General features: G+C 42.0%; 1 protein-coding gene across 3 annotated transcripts in view; it reads right to left on the bottom strand.

Moving 5' to 3' along the window:
- The window catches only part of efr3a (EFR3 homolog A (S. cerevisiae)), an 85,737-nt gene that overhangs the window by 46,533 nt on the left and 16,886 nt on the right, over window positions 1–22,318 (bottom strand). For all 3 annotated transcript variants that reach the window (XM_069720497.1, XM_069720494.1, XM_069720495.1), the window contains exons 2-4: window positions 6,024–6,100; window positions 4,649–4,776; window positions 2,331–2,481 (exon numbers count right to left, since the gene is read on the bottom strand). In XM_069720497.1, the coding sequence (XP_069576598.1) occupies window positions 2,331–2,481; window positions 4,649–4,776; window positions 6,024–6,100 (356 nt within the window). The remainder of the gene's footprint in view (window positions 1–2,330; window positions 2,482–4,648; window positions 4,777–6,023; window positions 6,101–22,318) is intronic.

Raw genomic sequence — 22,318 nt, 5'->3', positions numbered from 1 at the left:
AAAACAAAACAAAAACCTCCGTCTAAAATTCATCGCCAAAGTGATTCATCGCCTCCTTCCATGAGGGTTCGTTTTCTCTCGTGATCTCTCAAAAGTTACCAAGCAAGATGTGGTGGAAAGTTGAGATTGCAAAGCCAAAAGAACTTCAGCAAACAACGACGCGGTCGTTCCAAAAGCTTTTTGACATTTTCAGGCTCGAGACCAGACACGTTCCAGAGGCCCGCTTTATATTTACGAGACAATTTACGAGACGTGACACACTTCGCTGTGATTCGCCTCAGAAATATTCCGATTTATTACAACTTCTGTAGGTTTGTTCCAACCCAGCATCACGCTGTAGTGTGTAATACACCCGTCAGTCCACTAGAGGATATCGCGTCACGTTTTTTTTCCCTCACGAGATACGAGTGCAAATAAGTAGTTTCATGTAAGTAGCGTTTTTTTTAAGCTGCGTATACTTTTCCTACCCTGGCGAGGCAAAACGCGACGCTGACACGGTGCCCTCTAGTGGACCGTCGGTTGTATTACACGCATCGGCGTGATCCTGAGCTGATTAATTCAAAATGTCTTTATAATTTTACTCTCAAAATTCAACGCGTACGTGTGACTCTATATATTTTTGTACGTGCTGCGTGTATACGTGCATTATTTTATTGCTTATGTTGTTTGCTTTTTGAAAAATTGAGAAGTCCTTTGCTTGAAAAGTGTTCTACAAATAACATTGTTGATAGATAGAGCGATAGATATTTTATTAATCCCTCAGAGGGAAATTTTTACACATTATTCATTCACAAATACGTTTATTTCCAAGCTGTGCGATGAACCCGACTTTTTTTTTTTCTTCCTAAGTGATCCATCGGCGTTACCGCGGCTCACACATTAACTCGTAAGAACAATGTCGAAGTGACACGTTGTGATAAATCCTAAAAAAGTGCCCTTTAAAATCCCACTGGTGACCTTTGACCTCCTTCCTCTTCCGTCCTCGTACGTCGATGGACGGTGGACAACAGGGTCCCAAAAAAACCCAAATGTGTGATGTTTGTTCAGTAATTATTTGGATGCCGGAGGCCCTCCACTGAAAAGCGTTCCGGCCGGTTTCAAACAGTCTTTCGAACCAAATTGCTGTAATTTGTTGAGCCCTGCGTCGTTTTTTGTTGTTGTTGTTGTTTTTTTTCTTCTCCGCAGACATCCCAAACAAACTCGTTAAAACTGATAATTAGCCGACAGTTTTTGAGCGACGTGTAAAAACACCAAACTTTAAACGGAGCGTCTCGGATTTGTAGCCGGCGCCACGAGGACAAAAAAAAAAAGTAATTAGCGCGGCTCTCACCTAAAAGGCAGTCTGCACCGAACCCCTCCATCTCCCCCATCCCTCCACCCTCCATCCCTCCACCCTCCCAACTCACGCTACCTGTCACTGCATCTGCTCTCCTCCTCTGTCAGAGTCTAAATACCGCACATAAATAATGCAAACGGCTTTCGCATCGAAAAACCCGTCCGGCTCGGTTTCCTGCTCAGATGAACCCGCCCGACAACGGCGAAGGACGTTTGGGGCCCAGAATAGGAGGAGGTACGAAGAGGAGGAAGAGGAGGAGGATGAGGAGGTGGAGGAGGAGGAGGAGAAAAAAAAACCAACAACTTAGAGTTCACCTTGAGAAGACTTGGAAGGAGAAACGCTGACATTTGCCGGCGGCGTCCCTAGCCTAATAATAATTAGCGTCTTTCACAGGATATGTTAGAAGGGCCGTTTCCTTCCACCCGAGTTATAAATTAGCCGTTTAAACACCGACATCGACCTCCCGGCTGAAGTTCACCGACGTACCCGACCTGCTCCTGTGAGAAGAAGGGTAATGAAGTCAAGAGGAAAAGGGCTTGTTTTGTAGCTCGGGTGCTCATATTTCTTGCTGCGAAGCACTTCGAGCTGCGTTTCTTGTGTGAAGGTGTTATATCAAGTAAAGTTTATTATTATATTTTGACAACATAAAAGAATAACGGTTTGGTACGAAAAGCAGGGACGCTTGATGCTGATTGTAAAAGCTCAGCAGGCTCCAGAGTTTCATGGGAGAAAACAGCAATTAGGGCGAAAATCACCCGGTTTGCTGGCAGCACGATTGATCGTAAAAAAAACAAAAAAACAAAAAAAACGCGATCTCGTTTCTGAACTGATGCATTTTCTTTTGGGACAACGGCTGCAGCGAAACAAGCGCTACCCAGCCTTGCCGTCGACAAATGCTCAATACAAATACAAATAAAGATTTAAAAAAAAACAACAACTGTGAAATGAAAACATCTTTCTTTGTTTAAACTGGACCGTTTTCTTTCCGTCTTACCGAGTTGGTCCCCAGGACCTGCAGGTCGGGCTCTCCGGACTCCAGCAGCTTGGCGACCATGTGCAGGAAACTCTCCACGAAGGGCTTGATGCTCTGAGAGTGACAGGCCATCAGCAGCTGGTCCAGAGCCTCCATGGCGATCACCACGTTCCTGCACACAGGTTGGAGTTACAAGGTCCTTCAATCGTGGCGTTCGGCACTTCGTCGGCAATCGAAAAGTCGCGAACGCGGATGATTCCCAACAGCGCCCGCCGGAAGTCGTAACCTGACTGCGCCACCGGCCCGTCAATCAAAAACACACGGCGGCGTATTTCCCAATCGAGCGACGAACAAAACGACCACATCTCGGAACCGGAGCCACTTTCCCGGTTCTACTGATGATGGAGCCTCAGCAGTGTTATGGCGGGTTTAAAGTGGGCGTGGCCTGCCTACTTTACAATATATCGAAGGATGAATTTTACAGCAGCAGCAATTGGATTTTTGATCAGTTTGCTACATGTGGAAAAAAAATAATCTTGACGACAGCTTTGCGGTTTGAGGGACAGAACAAACCCGAGCTTACGAACATCTCCACTTCGTTGGGCGGACGGAGCGTCTCAGGCGATGCCAGGCGGTTTCGTAACGACACATGGACGATTACAGATGGAAGAGAGAGAGATGTGTTCGTTCTCCGGCTGTCAGCGTCGGGGAATAAAAACCACAGCCAATTAAACAGGATTTCTGACTTTATAATGGCTGCATTGATTTGGTTGGATTTTTTTTTTTTTTTTTTTTTTTTAAATACATGAGGGACGTTTTCGTCTCTCAACTCGTTTTAATTATTTTCCCGGAGCTGAAATCACTTAATGGTTCAGCGAAATTGGAAGTGGACAGGCTTTTACCAGCTTTCCATTCCCTTTATTAATAGACTAATGTCATTACGGGATGCCTTAGTTGGGCATGCCTTGTATCGTTATCTTTTTAGGACACATTTAAAGCACTCAGAAATGCCATCCCCTGCTAAGTGAGGTGTATTATACGACGTTCTAAGACTACTTATTTATTATTTATATATTATTATTATTGTATTATCTACGGTAAATGCTGTGGGATTTTCTTCCCCTGCTGTTTGTGTTTCTCTTCTTTCCAGTTTGGATGGATGTGTTTCGATTTTCCGCGGTATAGTTTCCATCATAGTGTAACTGGTACTGTTGGGCGATCGGACGAATACATCTGCTAACAAGGATTATTCGAGTCCATTGCCAGTTGGATTTGTTTGAGTAATTCTTTTCAGGTTGTTTTTTTTTGCACATTTAATTTTCTGCCTCCTCAATAATTCTTCCCTGTAAATACTCTACTTATAAAGCATGATTTAAAGCGTGCATTCAGGATTAGGAACCGCCAAAGTTGCGTCGTATAATGAGCGTTATGTTATCCAAACCTGTTCATTTGATTCATTTGAAGGCTTGCCAGCAGAGGCGACCTTCATCTGACGCAAATGGACTCTTTTTCAAAAACTTTCCGACAGTTGTTCAGTTATTTGTTTTTTTTCCACGGCTCGGAAAAGGTCTCATGGGTGATTTATTTGGTGAGTAACCTATTGGTTGTAATGTTTTAGGGAAATTAGATTTGCTGATAAGGTGAAGGAAAATGTATTCAAACAAATAAATATTTGGTCCAAGAAAAATCACAACAACAACCAACATCGTCGTCGTAATGGAGATTATTGCTTAAATTAAAAAAAACATTAATGCTGTTTTGATTGTGGCTTAAAACTTCCTGAAGCTGTTCTTATAATCACAAAGTGTAGCCTCGAGTACTGCGTAAATAAATATGAACAAAAATGGTGTAAAAAATATTGTGCAAATGTAAATGAATATAAAACAAATTGTGGGATATCGCTGTGCAATAAAATCCCTCTGAGGGCTAATAGATTAATCAAAAGAAAAAAACAAGCATGTTTACCTAATCTGGAGTAAACAAAGTGCACAGATAGTACAAGCCGTACTAAACACCAGCACAAAAACCAGCTGGTTGTTGGGTCGACAATGACCGGTAAAAAAAAACCATATGTAAAATAATATAAACCAGCTTTTAATTCCTCATTTCACAGAAAATCTGATGGAGTTGTTTCCTTTCAGTGAATCCGTAACCATGAACAGTCGTGTTTACGCGGGCTCGCAGTCATTTTATCCCCGGATCATTTGGATCACTTGATACTGAAGAAAAACTACCGATAACTGCGTAGTAAAAAAAAATCTGAAGTTACAGAAGGTGTGATTTTTTTTTTCAGGGGTTTAACCGAAACCTGAACTCTCGGTAGGTCATATATCACTCACCCGTAGCGGTGTCGCACCACATCTCTGCTCAGCCTCTCGGCGAGGTAAGCACCGATCCTGTCCAGTTTCTCCGGAGCCGACACGGCGTAGAAGGTGAGCTTCTCCATGTCCGATTTACTGAGGCCATCCTGAAGGGAAAGAGAATGCACTTCACATTTACATGTTCGTAAAACCAAAACCAAAAAGACACAGTCAACAATGAATAAATACTAAAAAAACAAGCACAGTGTGTGATTCCACAGTCGGATTATTCCTCGGGGCCACGGAGCTGCATCGATGTCCAAAAATGATTAAAAACACGTCAATTAGTTGCATTGTTGCACCGACTATGATCAGTTTGGGGAACCATAGTCCTTCTTGTTGTGTTCAAAAACCAAGGCCAAACACGGAGTCCTGTCAGAAAACCATAACTATATTTAAAATGTTCAATAACGACCTGTGATATCTGACATCTAAGAAATGGAAAAAGAGAATTTTAGAAAAGTATTTTCCGAGTTATCAAAGTCAAATAACCTGCTTTCGAGTTCATTAACTTCCAACTCTACTTTCTAAAACTCTCCTCAGTCTGCGACGCTTCAGATATATTCAAACGGCGATGTTAAATGGACTGTGAATGTGTTTAATTAGGTTCTTCTGCTTTGCTACCAAATGACTGAACACCACAGATCACTGCTCAGAAACTTATCATAAAGTCTGAAGCTGCGCGCACGCGGTTGGAAATTATTCCAGTGACGAGTCAAAACCACCGGAAATGTAAACACTCGAAAAGGTCTTCGCTTTAATTCTGAACGACTTGAAGTTTATTTTTGATTAATGGGAACTTGGAAAGTCCGTCTAGACTTCAGCGTATTAGCGTATGTTATAATAAACAATATATTACAGCCATTAAAAGGAAAAGGGAGTTAATTTAAGACCCCCGGGGTTTTCAGTCCCTCGGGCTCCCCGGCGTGTGATAATTAATTTGCCGAGGTCTCGACCACTCAAGCATTTTGATTTCCCACCGCAACCTGTTTGCTTAAACTGAAGGTCCTCAGGAAAGATACGGGGGGGGGAGAAGGAGCCCGAAACCACGTACACATTAAGCGTTATAATTAACGAGGGTCGAGGAATCAAACGGGTGATAATAACTCGCGGTGGTCTGGTTATCAAAGCCGGGTCACGTTTAATAGCCGGACTTTAATCAGAGTCTGAAGCGTTCGGCTTCGCGGTCGCCCCAATTATATCCGTTTCGTTCCAGGGGAGCTCTCTGGTGGTGGACCGTCACTGGGAAACTCAAAACCCCTGGTCTTGGCAGTAAATTAAATACTACATTAGTTATTTGCATCGTCACTGGAGTAACTTCGGTTTTATTGAGGACGTGCGTGCTGGTACTCACTTTGGGGTCCTCGGGGAAGATGTTGTCCACCAGGCGTTTGTACCTCGGCCTCAGCGGCCCGCAGCAGCCGCAGACTCCTGCAACAAAACAACAAGACACCTGACCGTTAGCGGAAGGTTAGCCCGACCTCCCGACATCAACATCAGACAAAGGAGTCGAGAAGCCCGCACGGACGACACGCGGAGCTTGATTTTCGAGGCTTCGATGTCGAGTCACAGAGTAACTCGGAAACTCGAGTGTAGCTTAAATTTATTTTTTTTTAAATGAAAAAAAAATATCCCAACTTTTGTGGGGTCTAAGGACCCTGAAGGAAAAACTGGCCCACGTCTTCCTCCTCTGACGCGGCCGAGACGATTCCCAAACTCACTCCAGATTCAAGAGCCGTCGCCGATGGGTCGTCTCCTATTGACTCGCCTCAATTGGTATTACGAGCAGCGGCCTGCGAGTCGATAAGAAGTGATGAGTCATCAGTCGCGGCTCGGCGGTGTGGGGGTGAATAAGTTAATGTCACCGCGGGGAGGATAACTGAGCAGCCGACTGGCCGGCTATCGGGAGACGACGGGTGCAGACTCCACTGAGGACCACCTGGCCGCGGTGTGTTCGCTGACATTTCGATAAATCTCATGAAAATCAATAGGAGAAATAGGTGGTGTTTTGAACCAGCTTCGTCTTCAAGGTCAACACTATCAATTTTATTCTCGCCCCAGTTTGAAAAGTTGAAGGCAATCTCGATATTTGCCTCTTTCCAAAGCAATTCCAGTAACTCCTTAAACCGCCCCCCCAAAAAATGTTTTTGCAAAAGAAGGCTACTTTTGCTCAGTGTCCACAAGATGTATGAGTTGTAATTTATCTCAAATCGACACAGACTAATAGTCATAATAAAGATACATAATTCACAGATAGCTTAAGAGAAAGAGAGGGAACACCGCCTCTACAGACCTGCAACAAAGAACAAAACTGGAGAATTGAGTAAGTTAACTGGTAAATTTAACAAATATGCAAAAAAATAAATAAATAAATTTTGCCAAATCTGTACATCAGGAAACAGCAGATAACTCTGAAACTCAGCATTTGGCTAAAGTCTCTGTACATTTAACCACAAAACTATTTATTTGGTTTTTGGTTTTTTTAGGGCATGGCTTTTTCTTTTCGGTGCAAAATTTTTTTTCTTGCATTTTCCGCGAGTGTCGTCAGTGAAATGTCAGCGTTTCTGCGTCTGAAGGAGCAACGGACCAAAACTGAAAAGGTCACTAGCAGCGTTCAGGCTGCTGTACGGACGATCAATGAGGAGCAGCCATTTAGCATCAGAGACTGAACTTCACCCAGTTCAAGCACAAACATCTGAAAAGAAAGACGGAAGGCGAAGCGACAGAACGGACAGAAACACAACTCGTATATTTCTACGGAGGTTTAACAAATATCACGTATCTAAAAAAAAACCCCAGCTAAATAGGCGTTACTCGATGAAATGCTGAGGTTGTTGGTTTTTTTTTGCAATTACTGACCGAATGTTGTTCAAAAAAAATGGTGGGAGCTATAAAATAATCCTTCATTAAGATGTAGTTACAGGCTGCAAACACATTCAAGAAATGTCCAGAATTCACAACAAAAATAAAGTAAAAAAAAAAAAGGTCCATAAATCTTAAGTACGATTAAACGTGAAGCCAAAAAGGCCAAATCTTCTTGTACCATTCATCAAACCACCGAATTCTGTTTTTCACAGAATAAAATAAACTTTACATCATCTGCAAAAAAACAAACATTTAAAAGCGTTCCAAGATTATTCATAAACAAAATGAATAATTTCGGCCCAAAATTTGTCAAACAAACAAACTGCAGGGTGAAGATCGATTCTCCTCTACAACTAGAGTCAACTAGTTCGAGAAAACATTCAATAATCCTGAAATCGTTTCGAATGGGAAATGGGATTTCACAGATCCTGAAGGAATGCTGAAGGATTTGTTGTTATTTGTTTATTATATTTATGTATAAATATAATGTTAACTGTGCCGAACAGATGACTTTTCAATTAATTTATTCAAATTAAGTTACCTGGAGTTTCTGCAAGCAATAACAATAACAAATAACTAAAATAATGAACATTTGTTTAATGATATTAATTGATTTTTTTTTGTGTGTGTGTGTGTACTACAATCGTCTAAAAGAATTTTGACTCAAATTATCGGTGAGAAGCAGATTTACAGCTCCTACGTGACCCTCCCCCCTCCATCATAATTACCTGCCGCCCTCCTCACACTTAGGAAATGACCTTGAAGGAGGCCGGGGGACTTCATTTCCCAGGAGCACCTCGCTCCAGACAGTTTACGGCGCTCCCAGGGCAGCCTTTCACGCTACCGCGGAAAAAAAAACCTCTCAGGCGACGCGAGTTCACCTCGACACCTCCAGAGGTTGTTTTTTTTCTCTGACGGCAACACCCCCCCCCCCCCCGCCCTCTGGGAAGCCTGGAGATTAATCAACTTCATTACCACTCCTATCAACAGCCCGTCGCCAAGGCAACCTCTCCACAGCTGTGGCTTTAAAAGCGCTTTCTTTATGGATCCTGCAATTACCTGACATATTAGGGCGCAGAGCGGTGTGTGTGTGTGTGTGTGGGGGGGGGCAGACGTGTGAGTATTAGCGTGACCTGTCGGGTTTAATGGAATTCAACTCCTGAATGTGAAAAGAGAAGCACGGCACCTGCTCAAAATTAAACCTGATCCGGCCTCGCTGTGATTATTACACCAATAAATATGCTCCAATTATAGTGTATCATCGCAGACGTCGTCTTATAACTAACAAGGAGAAGACATCGTAGTACAGGAAGCCCAAAAAAAGTACCAACAAATGAAGAATATAGTCATACAAAAACAGGCCGTTTTAACTATCAAAACACAATTTCATGTCCACGATATAGGCTTGACTAGACCAGTCTTTTGTTTATGAGTCCTAAATTTAGATTTTGATGTTTTGTGAGGTCAACGATGACCTTTGACATACCAAAATCTTATCAGTTCATCTTTGAGTCAAAGTGAATGTTTGTGCCAACATATTTTGTAGAAATTGCCCTGTCGGCGTTCCTAAACTAACGCGTTCACGAGGGACAGCTCAGGCTCCGCCCCCCCTTTGCCACCTCTTAAATCCGTAGTTGCCACGCAATAACCACCGCTCTCGTTTCAATTCAAAACTAATAAGTCAACGTGAAAATAACAAACATGAGGTCTCTGAATATAACCACACGAACTAATCCTACTGTCAACCCCTCAGAGTTCGTTCATTCATTGGGTAAACTGGTTGAAGACAACATTTGTTTTCTGTCCACAGAGCTGCACTCATGACGCACATGATGACAAAGTACATCGACCGCCGGCAAATCCTCAAGAGCTCTCTGTGGATGAATACAGTCTACTGTTTCGTTTTATTGATCTGGCCTCTGGATTTCACAGCTCGCTGCCACGTGAGCTGACAAGGAAGCAAAGGAAACGGTCCAACCTACTGTCCCCTGCAGGCAAGAAAAGTAACAGCTGCAGCAGCGGTATCCTTTACCGATCAATCCTTCCATTGTTTTTGTCAAACAAGTAAAGTTACCGAACAGGAATACAGACCAAGATGTGCGACTTCTATACTAAACATACCCAAACGTTAACACAAAAAAATGGAGGTATAAAATTGTAAAAATAGTGAAAAGTCTTTTTTGGGGGCGTCAATTGTTTAAATGAATCATAAATAGCAATATTTTCTCAAAAATGTAGAAGCTTTTGTTGCTGACGGTTTGAGGTAGTCGCAGAACATTTTTCTACTTTTTAAATGTTTTCCACACACAGATGCACATTTGATTAAAAAAAAAAATCTTGGCTTTCTACAGTTGTCTTTTTTCATGGTTGTGGATTTTGGCAAGAGATTATAACAAATTTGAAGAAGCAGGGAATGTATTTTGGAAAGAATGTCATCAGTTTTTTTTGTTTTTTTTAACTTTACAGTTTTGGGGATGAATCCAAAGTCTTTGTTGCAGCTTTCTTCAAAGAAACATAACTTGGTCTCTGAAAAGTTGAACATCTCCAGTGAAAATCTCATTTTTAACCTTGTTAACTTCCATGTGGTGTTTTTTGGTTTTTTTTGTAATCTGCTAGAAAATATATCAAAAGTGAAGTAAGCATTCAGTGCCATGGCAAAGTATTTTTCTACTTTAGAACTGTCTTGGGGGGGAAAAAAAACAAAAACCAGATTCAGACAGCCAGGGTTTCTTACATCACAGACCTAAGGAACCAATCCTGGCAAGTTGGGGGCGGGGCTTTCCAGATCATCAAGTGGCAGAGGAGTTGGGTGGAGATAGAGGCGGGGACTATTTGGGACTTAATGATGGCAAAAGGTGTCGGTTTACATCTAAATTACTTTAGGGCGGCACGGTGGTGCAGTGGTTAGCACTGTCACCTCACAGCAAAAAAGGTTCCGGGTTCGAATCCGGTCCTGGGCTCGAATCCGGTCCTGGGCCTTTCTGTGCAGAGTTTGCATGTTCTCCCTGTGCTTGCGTGGGTTCTCTCCGGGTTCTCCGGCTTCCTCCCATCATCCAAAAACATGCACGTCAGGTTACCTGGCGCCGCGCTAGTGGCAGCCTGCTGCAGCAGCTCCCCCCTGAGAGCCCCCCTGCTGTAGCGAAGAAATTTCCTCTCGGGGATTAATAAAGTGTATAAAAAAAATTAAGGTGTTACGGGAATTTTCTTCCCCTTTTTTCGAGCTTTAATCAAAGCCACGAGAGGAAAACTCCTTTAATTTAAACGTATCTTATTTCGTGTTTTTTTGTCTCGCTTTAGGGCAACATTATAAATAGCTCGTTTAAAACTTCCCTCCTTCACACTTGAGGAGGTGAAGGTGAATAAATGTAAACATACACGCACGCTGGGCTCTCGCAGCGTATGTGTGTGTGTGTGTGTGTGGACGCTGAAGATGAAGCCAAAACACCTGGGAGGCTGCAGCTCCTTCCTGTGCGTGGCGCCACGTTCAGGGACACCAGATGGATCGGCCCGAAGACAGCCACCGAGACGGAGGTGGTGCGACGGCTTTCTATTTCCATCCTCATTATTCTGCCTCCGATTGGCTCTTCCTCAGCCACTCGGGCTGAAAACGAATCGGCCTTAATACGAGTTTTAAGTCTAAAGTGTGACTAAGTGTGTGTGTGTGTGTGTGTGTGTGTGTGTGTGTGTGTGTGTGTGTGTGTGTGTGTGTGTGTGTGTGTGTGTGTGTGTGCGCGTGCAACTATGATGTAATACAGCTTCCAGCCTGGAGGTGATCTCCAGAAGTCCTACTTCTTCGAGGAAAATGTAAAAAAAAAAATAAAAAAAAATGGTATGAATGAATGTATCCAGCCAACAAGCTGTGTTTGTTTATCAAAGCCTGGTAATATGATTTATCCATGATACTGAGCTCTGTTGTTGTTCAAAATCTTCATTATTAGTTATTAAAAACATATCAGCGATAATAACGGCTTATTTACACTCAATCAAAAACGCACAACGCCCAGCTGCCAAAAATACACAGCAACTGGAGATTAATCCGCCACTGAAAATAGTCCACACAACTGCACAACTTTCACCTGTTTGTTTAGTTAAAAAAAAAAAAATTATATATATATATTTTTTTTAGGAAATTATTGAACCTTTTCAAAAGGAAACCATACAGTTGAGGATTTTTATTTATTTATTTATTTATTTTTAAGGAATTACATCTTTAGTAGGACTCAGTGGGCTTTAATGGAGAGTAAAGAAGTTAGAAAGTACAGAACACATTGTTGGTTTGGGGTCTTTTTATGGGATTTATTGACACAAGAAAAACTGCAAACAAAGATCTATCATACTTTAAAAACGTAAAAGCAGCTCAGCTTTAAATTTTATAATAAAATTAAATATCTTATTTTGCTTTTATAGTAAAAAGTTTTGATCATTACCAGGTGGCAATGTGTTCTTTGTTTTATGTTGTTTAATGTTTAACCGCTTTTAGGTGCATTACCGCCACCTTCTGACAGGAGCAACGCATTTGCAACCAGGCGGCGTAAAAACAACAAAGAAACAAGGTCGCACATACTAAACAAATATTTTCCATTTCTAGCCTTTCTAAATGTAAAGATTAAGTAGTTTTCTCTGCTTCATTATCAGTGTAAAAATGCATGTTTTTCAACTTTTGGTCCAATAAAACAACATCTGACCTCCAATGTAGACTCACTAAATAAATTGAAGAAAATAATTGCTAGCAGCAGCTTAAAATATTCGTGATTATTTTACAGTCCAAATGTATTTCCCAGCATTCTGCCCTGATCAACTTTGTTTGTTTGTATGGAGGCACCAGTGGCACAAAATGAATGACAGCAGCTTCAAATTACATTAAAACCCATTCTGGCTAAGAGCATCAGGCCCTCAATACTGTAATAGAGGCGATGCATCAATTCAAACGTCCGCGCTATAGATCTGCAGGGAAGGCTGCATAATCGCAGCGCGGAGAGGGGCCCCCCCTCAGATCGAGAGATTGTGGTGGTCACAAGGACTGATATATTACACCCCCAACACAACAAACTCTGGCTGGTCGAGAAGAGGCCATTACAAAAGGATCAGATCCATCATCCTGCCCGCGACAAAAGGCATTGAGAAATTAATAAAAATGTAAACGCTTACCGCCTGTTTTCACGTGTGACGTGAGATATCGCCGGAAACACGTAACAGAAGAGCAACTGACTTTCACGTTTTTCAGGCACGAGAGATGATAAAAGCAACGTTTTTTTTTTTCAAGATATTTAAATCTATAAACTGTATTTCTATCGTCAGCGGCTCTAAATGGCTTAACGTGTTTCTACTAAGACTTGCAAGGCGATTAGAGATTCTTCATCAGTACTAATATAATCTTTATTTTTGTCAGAGGAGACCTGGAAGTCCGCAGCAAAAAGGTTTGATGCTGAAAACTCAACAGAAAATAAAAACAATTCTATTTGTAACACGTTTTCTGGAGTCTTTTTTAGGGCCTATGGCAGTACTGTGCATGTGTTTGTTTGTTTGTTTTTAGAGGTTGAAATTTGAGACGCATTACCGTTCTCGGAAAGGGAAAGTTAATGTGTAATTCATCAGTGACCAGCCCTCCGGACACTTTCAGGGTCAACAATGATTGAATTTCCAAGAAAAAAACAAAAAAACATCCTGAATGTTAGACACGTTTAAAATCCATTAAAAAAATAAAATCTACGGACAACGTAAAAACAAACAAATTGACAGTTGAGCTGATAACAACACTATTTGGTTGAAATTACAACCAACTTTAAATATATTCAAACCTGTTTTAATGTGAATCTAGTCTTTAAAATATCATGAAGCTATTCGTTTGCATTTGATTCCATGGTTACACCACACAAATGTCTAATAATAATGCCAATACTGACCAAAAAAATGCACAAAAAAAACCTTCTCCATTGTTAAATATTGATCAAAAACAAGATTATAAATGCGAACACAACTTGATAGTTTTTGATGCTTGACGTCTTTGTAAGATGCCAGTAAATACTGAAAAAAAATCTTGAGGTCCAATACGAACCCTACAGATAAAATATGAAAGTAATACGTTGAAAAATATTTTGAGGTAACACGAGGTCGCCATCACAAGAAATTGACCTTTGTAAAATACAGGCTAATCATTGGAATCTTTAAATGTACGATCAATAATGTGTTAAAACTTTTATCGACAGCTTTTAATTACCGGACATTTTTCTCACACGACGTCAAAATAAGAATGTCGCAACAATTACTCGAATGACTCCAAAGATTGTAGACACAAAAGGAATGAACTTTAAGCTCTTATTTTTCAAACCGATATCGGAGTATTTGGAAATAACCAACCGGCATATTTGTGCGTCTCATTTCAACTCGAATTGTTAAGACTTTATTACACTTCAAATCGTTTTAAATATTTGAGTCGCGTATTTGCCAAAAACCTGCAACAGAGACGTACTCCGTCTTGCTTAAAAGTAAAATAAAAAGTTGGTTAAATAAAGTACAGCGAGCACTGCGACCTACCGGAGCTGGTCAGGCCTCGTCTGTTTGCGGCTGGGTTGTAGTTGAAGGCTCCGTCGGCGTCAGTTCGAGGCACCTGCCTGTACCTCCTCAGAATCCCCCTTCTCACGGTGACGCAGAAAGACGGCATGACTGCACCAACTTATCCAAGCTAAGTGGTCTTCACAGTTCACACAGCCTCAGTCATCATACGCGAGTCATTCAAGTTAAAAAAAAAAAAAAAAAAAACAACTGAGGTACGACTCAGTAAATCCACGACGAGAGATTCAGACTGAAGCAAATTTCATCCAAAAAAAACCCCCCCGTTGGAATTCGGTTTTGTTCCGACCGCACCAGGTAAGACCAACAAAAGGGACCGACGACATAAAAAAACCCACAACATCCCAGCTTCACCTTTTTACCGATTCTTCCTGCCACAGGTTCGACATCACCTCTCTGACGGACAAAGAGTTCAGCCAATGAGCCGCGAGCCGCGTGTCCGTCATCACCTGGGATTACCCCGCTTTCTGACAGAGAAGACGAGACGCCGCCGGGTCCAATGCGGGGGCCTGTCCGCGGCGGCTCGGGTTACCGGCCTCTGTGTTCACAGGAAAACGTGATCCAACAGAGACGCGAGACAAAAACCATGAAAGAGAAGCGCCTCGGAGGTTTTTTCTGACTTCATTCGATCAATAAGAAAACGCTAAAGTTTACTGGATGTCGGAAATAAGTCTGTCCTGTAAACAAAGAAATTCGGGTCTTTTTTTTTTTTTGTATAGAGATAAAAGTAGAGATGGTCAAATATATACTTGTATATCTTTGTATTTATGAAATTGAAATAAATGAAAGTAAAAAGAAAAAAACAGTTCAAGAGTGGGTTATTTGTAAAATTCAAAACTTATATGAGGAGCAATCAAAAAGTTAAAGTAAATATGACAAGTTACGTCGCTTGATCAACACCAGCAACTCACCTATGCACGTTTTTGTGACCGCTGGTGCGTACAAATCCATTTCACCATGGACCCTGAAGCTTGCAGAGAATTGTCCGATTTTACGTAAAGAAAATTGTAGGGAACAGAAAGAAGTCGCAGGGAGTCAAATACTGTGAGTAGGAAGGGGAAGTGGGGAGCTACGATTGTGTTGTTGTTGTTGGCGGGGAACTCAAGTTCATGGAAAGTTTTTCTGCCTCAGAGCGTTGCAGTAGAACTCGGTGTTGACGGTCTGACCCTCGGGGAACGAATTCAAGGGTGCACAACCGCCACCAACTTCAAAGCAAACCCATCTGGTTGCCCCCGTCCTGGACGCGCCTCCTTCGGTCTCGGACACTCTGGCTCTCGAAACGTCACTCAAAACGCCTCCAGGCTCGTCGCTTCATTTCCGTACAAACTTATTTCAGCTGTCTTTAGTTGCCGATTTTTCAAGTTTAACCAAAATATGATGCTTCTGTCCTCAAGTTTTCGAGGTAAAACTACAACAACAACAACAAAAACAGTATCTGAACTTTACGATCGTTCCTCGTGCTACGACTACAATACGAGAATTGACTCTCTAAATGATAAGAGGTAATTCTGACCCAGTGGGACATCTTTAAATTACTTCCATCTTTTTATAAGCAATCACACACACACACACACACACACACACACACACACACACACACACACACACACACACACACACACAAACACACACATACAGTAACTCTCACCTCCAGCAGCGCCATGTCCTTTAATCTACATCTAAAACGTCTGCCAGGCCCGTAATCTACAAGATTAAAGAGTGCCCTCGCCCCCCCCGCTGATTAATTCCCCCTCCGGCCTTTGACAGGCACATGAAAGCCATACAGCGGTGTTCTCGCTCTCCACACTGTCAATCAGTCGCCTGATGACATCTCTCTCTCTCTCTCTCACGGCGCCCTTGTTCGACTCGAGCCTTTTTTTTGGGGGGGGGGGAGAGGGGGGCGGGGGTCAGAGATGAACAGCGTCCTTGTAGATGAGACACATTCATAAATAAAATGGAGTCTGAGAAGTCACGAGGAAAAAGAAACCCGATTTTAAAATGAGCTGCGAGCGAAAGCCTGAAGGGAGGGCGACGAGCAGCGAAGTGTTTTCGTCTGGAAACTTTTCAAAGAGCAATCTGGGCGGCGTTATCGGAGGAGAAACATTGTCCTTGTCTTCAGTATTTTAGCGAGAGGATTGAGAGGCATTTAAGGGTAAATATAAAGATATAAAGCCGATACGGAAATATTGAAAAGTTCTTTATCGGACCTGAGCGCGTTCTTCAGAACCACGAAGGCCGTTTTTTTGAAAAACCAAAGTCGTCCAATGACGAAGGACAGTACCGACTTCATAATATTAAATTCGCCGCAAACGGACACAATTGAGACGGTTAAGATGAAGGACATGCTCAGGGCGGTTTAATACTTTTAGGATTTTTCTCGAGCCAAAACAAATCTCATATTTCGTCTCCACAAATAAAAATTAAATAAATACATTTTTTTTTAAAAATCGAAGGTTTCCGGGACAATTTTCGGATAAGAAAGTGACCCCAGCCTGCTCTCCACATCGATCTCCAACATGTTCCAGAAGAAAGTCCAACTTTACACTTATCAAAATTCATGGCTGAAAACACACAGAGACACCTTCCCACCGTGATCCACGGCTGTTTTTTGTTTTTTCTGTCATTTGTACATGAATTACAGTTCAATTCACCACAAGAAACCAAAACAGTTTGTTTTTTTAATGCATTTTGCATTCGGCCAAAGTGTTTGCTTCCTTTGAAAAAAAAAAAATCACGGCTCTAAATGGCTGGTGGGCTCATTGACTTGCATTACCACGTCCCACTTTTGAACCTTGAAGGGCGCACATGCACACAAAAAAACAGATGATGACCCATAAATGTCCAGCCTCCCTGTCGCTCCGCCGCCGTCCCCCCGCCAGACGGATGTCTAAATTTATGCTGCTTAAAAATCTTTTTTTTTTTGCGTTCTCTCTGTGGCCTGGAGTGTTCAGCAGGTCCGTCAGCGGGACGGTGCGACCGCCGGACACAATATTTCTCAAGGTCTCTTTTATTTATCGGCAGGTGGGCTGACCGCTGGTTTTCACCTTTGCAGTATCGCCGTTTACATTTTAGTTGGACAGAAAAAAAAGAAAAAAAAAGTCCTGAAGCTTCGCTGTTAAACAGTTTTAATGAAGACGACAGGTGTTTACTTTACTTTCAAAGATCTTCCATTCTGCTTTAATTATTCTCTCCAAAACAATATTTGTCTGCATTTTAAATCTTAAACTGCCTTTAATTTGTTTATGTTCTGATCCTTTCTAAATTGCCTTCATTTATCAATTATGCAGTATTCTGTAAAAATGAAATCACCTGGCCTTTTTTTTTTTTTTTTTCCACCCAGGGCTCCTTTTAGCACAGCTGATCTTCCAACGGAAAAAAAAAAAAAAAAAAAAAAGTCTTTACTTTAGTTCGATTTTCTTTTTGTGATAATCTACAGAATATTTGTGATCTGCAGAAATGACCTTGGAGTGACCTCCGATCTGAAGGTCCAGTTTCAAGCTGCAACAGCGAAACTGAATTTTAAACTCACAATGATTTCTAAGACTCTTCTTTTCCCACATACTTGGCTGCTAGTTAACGTACGGCATTTCAAAAAGATAATGTAGATTTTGCAGAGTCTTAAATCTACAGGAAAAAAAAAGAGTAAATGTCTCACTTTAAGCCTCAGACGGAGGTTATTCTTTTGACATTTCCATTTATTCATAACAATGGAGCGATTTCAGACGAACCAGAATTCAGATACCACTTCAGATGGTATCGTTTTCACCTTCCCTGTGGCACTACCTCAAACATTTAAGCAGCGACCACACAAAAAACAACTAAAAACAACACTGCGCCTTGTGATAGATGCGTTATATTCCAATTGAATTATGATCCGACTGTAGGTCGTGGATTTGTTTTGCGGAGGCGGTGGAAGCTGTGTGTTTCTCATTTAAATATTCATGCAGGGGAGACAAAGGGAGGAAATGGAAACTGAGTCAGATGAAATCCCAGGGTTCACGTTTCCTAGACGGAGGAGGAGAACGCAGGCGGGTGGAGGTGGAGGAGGAAGAGGAGGAGGAGGAGGAGGGGAGGGGGTGGGGGGTTGTCATGAGAAATTTGAGCTCTCTGGAAACCCGCAGGTGGGAAGATGCGAGATGTCGACGCACGTGTGGAAAGAATCTCGTCACGGCAAACGGACGACTAGATTTATTTTATTTTATTTTTTATATATTCGAACCGCTACGTACACGGCGAGAACATCGAATAAGGAGAACTTAGAGATTAATAAGCAACCGAACAAAGCGACGGGTTTGGAGGGATATATGAGAAAAAAAAAAAAAAAAAAAAGAAAAGGAGGAGGAAAAGAAAATGCAATCAGTTGGAGGTTTTGTGTTAAAAAAAAAAAAAAAAAAAGCTGAAGGACAGTCTTGAATAAAAAAAAACATTTATAACCTTATATTTCTTTAGGAAGTTTTGTGTGATATTGTTTTATGAAAAAAAAGGTCGCAGCAAAGTCAAGAGCATGTTTGAGCTGCCGAATTCCTGCAACAACAGATATTTGTTTTATATATATTGCTTATATAAATTGCGGCAACACGTTGAACCACTGCTAAACAATGACCTCAATGACCTCTAGTGGCTGCAGGAATTAGGATTTGTCTATCATATATTAATTATAACAGGGGGGTGGGGGTGGGGGGGTTGTGGCTTGGTTATTTAGTAAGGTGACGGTGATGCGGACTCAAAAGGTGGATCTGGTGACATCCGGGCTTTTCAGAGACACATTAAAACAAGAGAGGCTGCCGTCTCCCCCGCCGGATCCTTCATCAGTCTGCCTGGGGGGGTTGGGGGTTTGGGGGGGTGGGGGCTGAAAGCCAAACGGCTCCTGACAACGACTCCAACAGCCGAGTGGGGAGATCCATCAAAAAGCAGCGGAGCAAATTACAGCCAACATGAGGGAGGAATCAGCCGGCGAGGGGTTGGGAGGAGAGGTGAGGAGTGAGGGCGGAAAGGAAAGGAAAGGAAAGGAAAGGAAAGGAAAGGAAAGGAAAGGAAAGGAAAGGAAAGGAAAGGAAAGGAAAGGAAAGGAAAGGAAAGGAAAGGAAAGGAAAGGAGCGAGGGCAGGAAGGACAACAGAAACAAACAACAGACGGAGGACGAAAGGAAGGAGGAAGGATCGAAAAAGTGGGGAAGAGGTGGAGGTAGAAAAGGAAAGGACGAGAGGCGAACAATAACGGGACAAGCGGGAGGTTTGTGAAGGACCAAGAAATGATGTTGGAAAGAAATAAAAAAGAAAAGAACTAAAGTGGTGGATCAAAAAGAAAGACAAAAGAGGAGACAAAACAACGGACATAAAAGATGGAGTGGAGGAAGCGAGACGGTGAGAAAAGAGGCCGGTGAGGCTACCGTCCTCCGTCCGGCCTCCGTCCTCCCATCCACCCTCCTAACGACAAATCTCTCGGGGACGGAGACAAAAGGACATCAGTCAAAAAAAAAAAAATCAAACGGATGGGCTTATAAAAACGTTACTTTTCCATGTTTTGTTAAAGGAAACTCAACCATCCCACTTCAACCTTCAGAGCCAAGGGGAGGGAAATACGGCGAGTCGCCCGACACCGTCCCTAAAACCTGCCTTGATCTCAGGGGGCGGAGCTTAGCGAGGAGGGAGCTGATAAAACTGAAGCTGGTGGGCGTCCAGGGGGAAAGGGAGGTGGTTCGACCCAAAGACAGATTCACCTTTCTAAGCCTTTTATTGACGGAGGGAGACGGAGAGAGAGGATTGAGCTCGACATTCCTCGTCATAAATCCTGATTCTTCGGCAGTCGAAGGGTTTTCAGTTCTCGTCCTTTTCACTCCTTCACACGCAAATTGAAGATAGATCATATCAACTCAATAAGTCAACACATTTATTTGAGCCACGATTATGATCACGCTCGCCTGACTTTAACTAAGTAGCTCTGGTTGCCAAACTCGATCAAACGGTGACACATCCGGTAAAATTCATATAAATTCACTTGTTTTCTGTTTTTGTTTTTTTATGTCTAGTTTGAAGGGTTTGTTGTAGCCTCGCTTTGACCAGCTTGCGATTGCCATTTTATCTATTGGAGAGCGGTGGATCTGACGCGATCGCCAAGGACACTATGCCCCCGCACACCTACAGCAGAAACCAGACTGCACCACAGGCCTGTCAATCAAACAGACAAGCCGCCTCCCCCACCGGAAAATACCATTTTTTTTTGCAGCCTAATGTCTAATTCATGATGGGATCATTTTCAGATGGCTGGAAAGAGTGACTTTGGCGAATGACACCATAATTGACTCGTGTAAAATAATGTAATGACTTTGTAATCAACGGGAGAAGTTGAATTGGAGTCCTGTGGAGCCGTTTTGTAGCCGACCCCTAGTGGCCCTCGGTGGTATTGCAGTTTAAGGCACTTCCGCATCGGCCTCGCTTTTTAAGAGCCAGAAGCTCCGTCCCATTTTATGTACAGTCAACGTTCACGATCACAAGACATTCAATTTACCATCAAAGAACGCCAAAGCAACCAGAAAATGTTCTACTTAAAAATTTTTTTTTAAAAAACGGAAATCAAACAATTATAGAATTTTTTCATCTAATAAAAAAAAAAAAAAAAACAACAACAAAAAAAAAAAGACTCAAAACAGTAAATCGATAATAAGTTTGAGATATAATAAGTTGGGGAAGTAGTGATAACCAAAAGATACACAGTTTGTTATTTTGTGAAGTCAGGAGATTTATATGATGTTTGAATTGTAAAAGCTGTTCGGGGGGGTAAAAGAGTTCCAGCAGGGGGCGCCACACAGCCGTATGACCAGTCCTATATTCTGTTCAGACCTGTGTGTGTGTGTGTGTGTGTGCGTGTGCGTGCATGTGTGTGCGTAGGCCGGTTCTTATCGCAGATTGTCGAGAGTTTTGCGGCGACCCGGTGACACCGACGTGATGAGAAAGCTTCCCCCGGCTCCGAAGGGAAAGATAATTGGAGCGCCACGGCGGAACATAAAGGCCGAGCGGCGGCACCACGGATTCAAGTTATGAAGTCCGACGGGAGTCTGATAACCCAGACAAAACAACTGATTAGCGTCCGTTTGATTCTCGACCTCCGCTAATTAATTTGGTGTCGTACAAACCCGACGTCGTGTAATTCGGCAGGAAACGTCAGCGTCTCGCTGCAGGTTTACCGACGCACGGCTGAGACTCACGCCGAGTCCTGAAACCAACTTTTAAAATAAGTCATTTTATCTTCCTCTGTTTTACTTCTTTTTTTTTTACCGTTTTAAATTGGCCATTAGTTAAAAATTTATTTTACTGTTTTCATGTCTTTGCAGTAAATTTCCTTTTTTAAACGTAATTTATATTTGGATTATCTTCTTTTTTTTTCATGTTCTCACATTACTGAATTATTTGCCATTTTTAACTGTTTTACTCATTTTCACTGAGTTTTTTTTAAAACTGGTTTCTTAAATATTTTATTAAATTTTGTACTTGTTTTGAAGTTTTTTTTTTTGCCTACTTTACCTATTTATTTATTTGTTTACCGTTTTTGTGCCTGCAGTATATTTTCTTTAGTAAACCTAGTTTACATTTGGATTTGGATTGTATTTTTGGTGTTCTGAATTATTACTGAACTAACTGCTATACTCATCTTCACCATTTCAATGTAGATCTTTGAATGTTCTTTTTTACTTTCTTTTTGTTTTACTACATTTCTTTTTAATTAAGCAATTTGTTTACAATTAGGGATAAGTTTGACTTTTGAGCATTTCTTTCTATTAAAACCTGGCAATAAATAGACGTGTTTTTATTTTTTTTATTCTTAATCGGCGTAGGACCTACCTGAATAAATAAAAGCTACGCAGATACAGTCAGGATAACGACACCTCACAACATCGGTCGCCTATAAATTACATATATACCACCAGAAACACACACAGACCTCGAGGGAGCGTCCCTTGCACAGTTTGACGTCTTCTTACACACAGACATACGTCTCCGCTGTGTTTCACGCTTCAGTGACGAGTGTGCGAGTGACACACTGTAATGACTGTTCTGTGACATTTCCACGCTGTGGACGACTCGGTATCCGTCTCCAAGGTCCCGGTCGGCGGCGGCGGCCTCGCGGCTGCAGCTGCTCGTGATTCACCGGTCGGCCGCGGATGAACACAAACACACAACGAGGGGAAAAAAAAAAAAGTCCCTGCCGCACGGCTACG

Source organism: Brachyistius frenatus, unplaced genomic scaffold (genome assembly GCF_029030835.1).
Source record: "Brachyistius frenatus isolate BFR_SWC_R1_liver_20210118 unplaced genomic scaffold, ASM2903083v1 Contig_242, whole genome shotgun sequence".
In the NCBI taxonomy this organism is placed as follows: Eukaryota; Metazoa; Chordata; class Actinopteri; family Embiotocidae; genus Brachyistius; species Brachyistius frenatus.
This window is presented reverse-complemented; position numbering and strand designations above follow the sequence as displayed.